The sequence below is a fragment of the Podarcis pityusensis genome (assembly GCF_964106645.2).
Source record: "Podarcis pityusensis genome assembly, chromosome: 18".
NCBI classification, from domain to species: Eukaryota; Metazoa; Chordata; class Lepidosauria; order Squamata; family Lacertidae; genus Podarcis; species Podarcis pityusensis.
Window position 1 is genome coordinate 2,334,366 of NC_138043.1, and position 8,350 is coordinate 2,342,715.

The 8,350-nt window shown below is 51.4% G+C and overlaps 1 protein-coding gene across 1 annotated transcript; it reads right to left on the reverse strand.

The window, feature by feature from the left end:
• Positions 1–654: 654 nt before the first annotated feature.
• Positions 655–5,711, reverse strand: TEKTIP1 (tektin bundle interacting protein 1). Its single transcript, XM_080989277.1, has 4 exons — positions 5,350–5,711; positions 3,245–3,474; positions 1,563–1,688; positions 655–824 (listed from the first exon to the last, which is right to left on the reverse strand). Exons 1-4 carry the CDS (start codon positions 5,445–5,447, stop codon positions 676–678), a joined length of 603 nt encoding a protein of 200 aa, XP_080845403.1. The 5' UTR covers positions 5,448–5,711; the 3' UTR covers positions 655–675.
• Between the last annotated feature and the right edge of the window lie 2,639 nt (positions 5,712–8,350).

Genomic DNA, 8,350 nt, shown 5'->3' on the forward strand with positions numbered 1-8,350 from the left:
GAGGGAGCCGGTATACAGCTTCCAGGTCGTGTGGCCAGCAGGACTAAGCCGCTTCTGGCAAACCAGAGCAGCGCATGGAAACGCCGCTTACCTTCCTGCCGGAGCGGTACCTATTTATCTACTTGCACTTTGACGTGCTTTCAAACTGCTAGGTTGGCAGGAGCAGGGACTGAGCAACAGGAGCTCACCCCGTCATCGCGGGGATTCGAACCGCCGACCTTCTGATCAGCAAGTCCTAGGTTCTGTGGTTTAACCCACAGCGCCACCCGCGTCCCTATTGTCATTGTCTGGATGGTGGACTTTTATCCATTTCCGCAGTCACACAACCAGTCCATCGGTAGCTGAACTGGGTTCCAAAAACAAACGAACCGAAAAAGCCTCAAAAACAAAAAGGATGCAAAATAAATAGCGAAAACCAAAGCGCCAAACATAATCCGTTCCGGAAGTCCGTTGGACTTGCGAAATGTTTGGAAACCGAGGCGCGGCTTCTGATTGGCGGAAACAACAGCCGCGTCGGACGTCCGGCTTCCGAAAAACATTCGAAAACCGGAACACTCACTCACAGGTGGGCGTTGGCACAGCTTTGCCTGGAAAGGGACTGAGGCCCCCACCACCAACTTCTGGCACGAAGGAGGATACCTGGGTCACGCGAAGCAGCGGGGGAAAAGTTTTTTACTAGTGCTGGTGTTTGGTCAAAGGCTGTCGGTCAAACATCCTCCAAGTGCGATAGTCTTTGGCGGTGAACATTGGAGTGTGGATGGTCAGGTGTGGCACGTATCCAGGCTTCCCCTTCAGCTCCTCGGGGCCACGGTTGCGGTTGACCACTGGGAGAGAAGAAAGAGAGAAAACTGTAGATTTCAGGCAGATCCCGGGGTGCAGAAGGTCCCAGATAGGCCCAGGAATGTCCCCGTCCCGAAACCTCAGAGATCCTCTGCAAAGAGGACCCCAGTGTTGGGACTATAGGAGGCAACATCCGATGTTTCCGTTGAAATCGGGTTCATGAGGACTAGGATGCTTTTGAATTCTGGTGCTGGAGGAGACTCTTGAGAGTCCCATGGACTGCAAGAAGATCCAACCTCTCCATTCGGAAGGAAATCAGCCCCGAGTGCTCACTGGAAGGACAGATCCTGAAGCTGAGGCTCCAAGACTTTGGCCACCTTGGGAGAAGCGTAGACTCCCTGGAAAAGACCCTGATGCTGGGAAAGATGGAGGGCGCAAGGAGAAGGGGACGACGGAGGACGAGATGGTGGGACAGTGTTCTCGAAGCTACCAGCATGAGTTTGACCAAACTGTGGGAGGCAGTGGAAGACAGGAGGGCCTGGCGTGCTCTGGTCCAGGGGGTCACGAAGAAGCGGACACCACTAAACGACTGAACAACTACAAGTTCAGATTGAAAGCCAGGCAGAATAGCTCTGTCTTACAGGCCCTGCAGAAGGAGGTTAAATCCTGCAGGGCCCTTGTCTCATGGAACAGAGCATTCCCACTGCCTTTCTTCAGAGAATATCTCAGCCCCTCTCCCAGGTTCCCCCTCTTCACCGCCCGGACGCAACCCTCCTCCTTACCAAATTCCTTTCCGAGAATGGGTCTGTCCCTCCACATGAATGCCCCCCATCGCGTCTTAGGGCTCAAGTATTGGGCGGGGACGATGGGGTCGAAGCAACAGCTGTCTTGCAGATGTTGAGCGTACGCTGGAAGAAAACGGAAGACAGATTTGAGCCAACCTCGTGCCGCTGCAGCAGAAAAGGCTGCCACTTTAATTTCTTTCTCCCTCTCTCTTTGGCATAGGTGGAGAGCCTTAAGATCTGGCAAGAGTCCCTGTTTGGCCCGCTGGCCATTTCCCCAAAACCATGGCCACCTGCCCCACACATGGGGCAAATTGGTATGCACAAAACAAGTTCGCCAAACTTTGCAGGAAGGAGCTAGCTGATGGACTAGGGCAGGTATAGGCAAATTCAGCCCTCCATATGTTTTTGGACTACAGGACTGCCTCTCCTGCTCTGCCCCACGGAGGACCTTAAGGTCCACAAATGACCACACTTTGGAGGTCCCAAGTGGCAAGGTGGTTAGATTGCTCTCAAATTTGTTGTTGACAAAGGACAGCTGAACGTATAGGTAAAGATAAAGGGACCCCTGACCATTAGGTCCAGTCGTGGCCGACTCTAGGGTTGCGGCACTCATCTCGCTTTATTGGCCGAGGGAGCCGGCGTACAGCTTCTGGGTCATGTGGCCAGCATGACTAAGCCGCTTCTGGCGAACCAGAGCAGCGCACGGAAACGCCGTTTACCTTCCCGCCGGAGCGGTACCTATTTATCTATTTGCACTTTGAGGTGCTTTTGAACTGCTGGGTGGGCAGGAGCATGGACCGAGCAACGGGAGCTCACCCCTTCGTGGGGATTCGAACCATCGACCTTCTGATCGGCAAGTCCTAGGCTCTGTGGTTTAACCCACAGTGCCACCCGTGTCCCCCTGTGAAAAGAGGGACGTCCTATTCCATCCCCTCCAACATTTCTCCCCTGAAAACGGGGACGTACTTTTCCATCCCCTCCAACATTTCTCCAGTGAAACCCTAACCTTCTGATCGGCAAGCCCTAGGCTCTGTGGTTTAACCCACAGCGCAACCCGCATCCCAGCTGGACATATAAAGGGCCCCATTACCTTCAGGAGCTGAGGGCCTCATCAAACCCAAATCCGGCCCCTGTCTGAATCCCTGGTGAGCTGCTGGCACTACTGAGCTCAGTGGTCTGATTCGGAATAAGGCAAATTGTCCCTGCTCTTTCGAGTTCACAAATTCCATGTTCTCCCCCCCCCCCCCAAAAAAAACCAGAGTTGAGGAGGATCTTGCAGCAGGAGTTGGGGTCGATTGAGGACCCTGGACCTTAAGTAAAGGGTAAAGGGACCCCTGACCATTAGGTCCAGTCGTGGCCGACTCTGGGGTTGCGGCCCTCATCTCGCTTTATTGGCTGCAGAAGCCAGCGTACAGCTTCTGGGTCATGTGGCCAGCAGGACTAAGACGCTTCTGGCGAACCAGAGCAGCGCACGGAAACGCCGTTTACCTTCCCGCCGGAGCGGTACCTATTTATCTACTTGCACTTTGACGTGCTTTTGAACTGCTGGGTGGGCAGGAGCAGGGACCAAGCAACGGGAGCTCACCCCTTCGTGGGGATTCGAACCGCCGACCTTCTGATCGGCAAGCCCTAGGTTCTGTGGTTTAACCCACAGCGCCACCCACGTCCCTGGACCTTACCAGCTGGTAGATTCCTTTCTCTGTGGTCGTGCCACTTCTGCCAGCGGTAATAAGCCTCGCGGCCGATAGGGTCGGTGAGGGTGTACCAGGCGTTGCGGTTGTGGCTGTTGGTCAGCCCCGTATACCAGGTCTGGGGGATGGCATCCCACCCCATTGGAGTGTACTTCCAGCGAACGGCCTGGCGGAGAATGGGGGGGTTCCGCGGGCCCCTCAACGTCAGGTACTCATCGCTGCGTCCGGGGAGAGGAAGGAGACATTAGCTGGGCACCCACAAAGGATCCATCAGTTCCACACTGTTAACGGAGAAATCTGGGGGCTCTCTTGGACAAAAAACAAGGACACCAGCCAGGAATACCAGAGCAAAACAGCAGCCAGTAGGCTTGGTCTTTATTGAAGACTGTCAAGACAGGACTCCCACCTGCCACCAGGTGGAACAGGATGGAAGCCCCAGACAAAAGAGAACCCAAACTTTATTAGCTGCTAATCCCCATGTTAAAGGTAAAGGGACCCCTGACCATTAGGTCCAGTCGTAACCGACTCTGGGGTTGCGGTGCTCATCTCACTTTATTGGCCAAGATAGATAGATAGATAGATAGATAGATAGATATAGATGATAGATAGATAGATAGATAGATAGATAGATAGATAGATAGATGATAGATCAATAGATAGATGATATAGATGTTAGATAGATGATTGATTGATAGATAGATAGTGCTTTTTCTTGGGGGACGCATACCCCAAAACATTTTGTGAATCTAAGTTTGGCCTCATTGAGGGGCAGTATTTTAATATGAGTAGGAAAATGAGAATACCCCATAACATTTTTTTAAGAAGAAAAAAAAACACTGTCTATATATACGGTGGTACCTTGGTTCTCAAACGCCTTGGTCCTCAAACAACTTGGAACCCAAACACTGCAAACCCGGAAGGAAGTGTTCCGGTTTGCGAACTTTTTCCAGAAGCCGAACGTGCTCCATTTTGAGTGTTGAGCTTCCATTTTGAGCATTACGCTGAGGCCTGTCTGTTTTTGCTATTCCTTTTGCGTTTTTGCTTTTGCGGCTCTTTTCGTTTTGTTCTTGTGACTGTGTGGAACGCAGTTCAGCTACTGATTGATTGCGCAACTGCAGTGCACTGCTTATCGCTTTCGTTTTATGGATCAGTGGCCTCGTTAGATAGTAAAATCCATATTCAATGGCTGTTTCAGGGGCTGTTTTTTAAAGTCTGGAACGGATTAATCCGTTTTGCATTCCTTTCTATGGGAAAGCGCGCCTTGAGTTTGGAACGCTTTGGTTCTGGAACGGAATCGGCTGTCCGAAGGAGGCCTAGACTACAATTCATTTAATAAGAGCCAGTGTGTCCTAATGGTTAGAGTGTCAGGCTGTGACCCGGGAGAGCCGGGTTCGAATTCCCACAAAGACGTGAAAGGCTCATTGGGTGACCTTGGCCCAGGCACCATCCCTTACCTTAACCTACCTCACAGGGTCATTAGAAGAATGAAATGGGGAGGGGAAGAACTATGAACATTGCCTAGGAACCTCTTCAGAAGACAAAAAGGAGCTATATAAATACGATAAATGAAAATAATGTCGGGTTGCCCTATTTCAAAAATTGAAAATCCAGATTTTTTTAATTTTTGGGTTGTTGCAAGGATGAAATGGGGAGGAGGATTGGGGGGGGGAGTTTTCTGAGCTATTTTTTAAATAGGAAATTCACCCCCCCCCAAAAAAAAACAACTCCCAACAGTTCAGACATGGGTTGCCATAGGCCTAGATTTTCCCGGACGTTTTAAAACGACCTTCAGAAATCCCACCAGAACAGGCCTGGGAAATTTTGTTACGGCAGCCCTGTAACAACGAGAGAAACACGCTCTTCACGCGCTCAGAGGCACTCGCGTCTCAGATGCCCGGCAGCTTTTCAAAGGGAGTCCCTGAACCCAGGAATCAAACCTGCTGATCCTTTAAGAGTTCGAATGAAATCCTGCAAAACGGGCCACGTTTTATAAAGCAGCGTTCCGGAGATTTATTAAAACTTGTCCAAAAAAGTATTATTATTTTTTGCACCTTAATTGGGAAAAACAGAAGGGCAGGAGACAAAACACTCACCTGTACAGTGGCGTCGGGTAATCGGTCTCTAAGGAGACCTGGGGGACATAGGGTCGGTTGAGCACCAGATCCCGATAGTTGAGACACTGGAGATCCATTTTGGGGCTGCAAGGAGCCCCCTCCGACTCCAGACCAGGCTGGTTTGCAAGAGGAGGGGACCAAACTCAGTTTCCTATAGTCCTTAAAGGGTGAGAGGAGATCCTCCACCATTGTTTGCTACACAAACCTTTCATGGCAACCATTCCCTTAGCAACGAAAGGCAGGCAGCCCGGGTCAAAGGGGGTGATGGCAAAAGATAACAGCCCTCAGGTGTGCCTGGAGGCGGTTGGAGGATGGATGGTGGCTCATGGATCGAGGTTGAATCCTGACAAGATAGAAGTTCTGTTCTTGGGGGACGGGGCGAGCAGGTGTGGAGGACTCCCTGGTCCTGAATGGGGTCACTGTGCCCCTGAAGGACCAGGTGCACAGACTGGGAGTCATTCTGGACTCCCAGCTGTCCATGGAGGCACAGGTCAGTTCTGTGTCCAGGGCAGCTCCATCTGGGACGCAGGATGAGACCCTCCCTGCCCGCAGCCTGTCTGGCCAGAGTGGTGCATGCTCTGGTTATCTCCCGCTTGGACTACTGCCATGCGCTCTACGTGGGGCTACCTTTGAAGGTGACCTGGAAATAACAACTTATCCAGAATGCGGCAGCCAGACTGGGGACTGGGAGCGGCCGCCGGGACCATATAACACCGGTTCTGAGAGATCTACATTGGTTCCCAGTACATTTCCGAGCACAATTCAAAGGGTTGGTGCTGACCTTTAAACCCCTAAACAGCCATGTATCCCTGAAGGAGCATCTCCACCCCCATCGTCCAGCCCGAACACCAGGGTCCTCCTCCTGAGGGCCTTCTGGTGGTTTCCTCCCTGCAAGAAGTGAGGTTACAGGGAACCAGGCAGAGGGCCTTCTTGGTGGTGGTCCCCGCCCTGTGGAACACCCTCCTGTCAGATGTCAAGGAAATAAACAACTACCTGACTTTTAGAAGAAATCTGTAGGCAGCCCTGCTTAGGGAAGCTTTTAATGTCTGACATTTTATCGTATTTTTAATATTCTGTTGGGAGCCGCCCAGAGTGGCTAGGGAAACCCAGCCAGATGGGCAAGGTATAAATAATAAATTATTATTATTTCATTATTATTACTTGGTCGTTTCTGGGAGCCAGGTCATGTGGCCAGCAGGACTAAGCCGCTTCTGGCGAACCAGAGCAGTGCACGGAAATGCCGTTTACCTTCCCACCGGAGCGGTACCTATTTATCTACTTGCACACTGACGTACTTTCGAACTGCTAGGTTGGCAGGAGCAGGGACTGAGGAATAGGAGCTCACCCCGTCATTGCAGGGATTCGAACCACCGACCTTCTGATCGGCAAGTCCTAGGCTCTGTGGTTTAACCCACAGCGCCACCGGTGGCAACTAAGCTGGTACCAAATGTCTTGCTCTGCTTTCCTTTGGACCCCATCTTTGAGGCCGGGGGGGGGGGGTGGGTCTTGTCGTCTGGGCAGTCCAGGAACCCCCAGACACACGGCGCCTTGGGGAGATCACTTTGGGGCCGCTCATGCAGCCGTTTGGCTTCACCCCCGGAGGCGAACTCCATTGTCTCTCGAGACGGACAGATGCGGACACAGAACAAAGCGAAACGAAGCGGAAAGGCAGAACTTGAAATGTCTCCGTCTTCTCCTTTGGTGGAAATCAAAAGAGCCGTTGTAGGCGCAGTTGGGCAAGCCCCTAGCTCCCACTTGCTCTCCGGGGACGGAGAGTTACAGCGCGTTGAGGAAACAGCATCAGTGGACCTGAGAAAAGTTGCAGGATCATGGCCTGCCTGGTCCAGTATCCAACCCCCGTGCCCTGGACTGCTGGTACTTATGTCCACTTCTCTCCAAAGGAGCATCACTGACAGGTACAGTGGTGCCTTGGTTCTCAAACGCCTTGGTTCTCAAATGCCTTGGTTCCCAAATGCCGAAAACCCGGAAGCGTGTGTCCCGGTTTCTGAATGTTTTCCGGAAGCTGTGGTTGTTGGCTATTGTTTCCGGGGCGCCTGCGCCAATCAGAAGCCGCGCCTCGGTTTCTGAACATTTCGTAAGTCAAACAGACTTCTGGAACAGATTAAGTTTGGCACTTTTGTTTTTGCTATTTATTTAGCGTTTTTTAAAAAGGCTTTTTCAGTTCATTTGCTTTTGTGACTGTTTGGAACCCAGTTGTGTGACAGCAGAACTGGTTAAAAGCCCCTCATCCAAACATTGACTATCATCAGTGCAGGTAAGAAAAAAAAATATTTTTAATTTCTATCATCTACAATACTGTCTTATTTTATAGTACAATACATTGATTATTGCTTTCATTCTATGGGTCAATGGTCTCGTTAGAGAGTAAAATTCCTGTTCAATTGCTCTTTTAGGGGTTGTTTCTTAAAAGTTTGGAACGGATTAATCCATTTTACATTGCTTTCTATGGGAAAGCAGCGCCTTGGTTTTGGAACGCTTTGGTTTTGGAACGGATTAAGTTTGAGAACCAAGGGACCGCAGCTACACCCTCTTTCCCCGGGCCACAAACCCCTTGTTCTCCTTGCTCCCCCACCCTCCCAGGGCAGAAAGCAACTTTGAACTCTTGTTTTGGGGGCGGAAGATAGAGGAGAGGGTTTAAATTCTATTCATGGCTCCTCCCACTTTTCAACTGGCCCTGCCTACCACATCACATCTCTGTCCTAAGCGAGAGGCCACAGGTAGGCGCATAGCTGTCAACCATCCCTTATTTGGCGGGAAAGTCCCTTATCCCAGCGCCGTGTCCCGCTGCTCTCCCTTATTGATGATGTCCCTTAAATTTCCCGGGTTTCAAAGGAAGCAGCTCCTCTCCCTCCCTCCCTGCCGGCCAGGGAGGAGGGAGGCTCCAACTGTGTTGCTTGGCTGCGTTGCTCACCCAATAAGGAGTCTAAGAACGACTGGGGGGTGGAGCTTGCATGCCTTG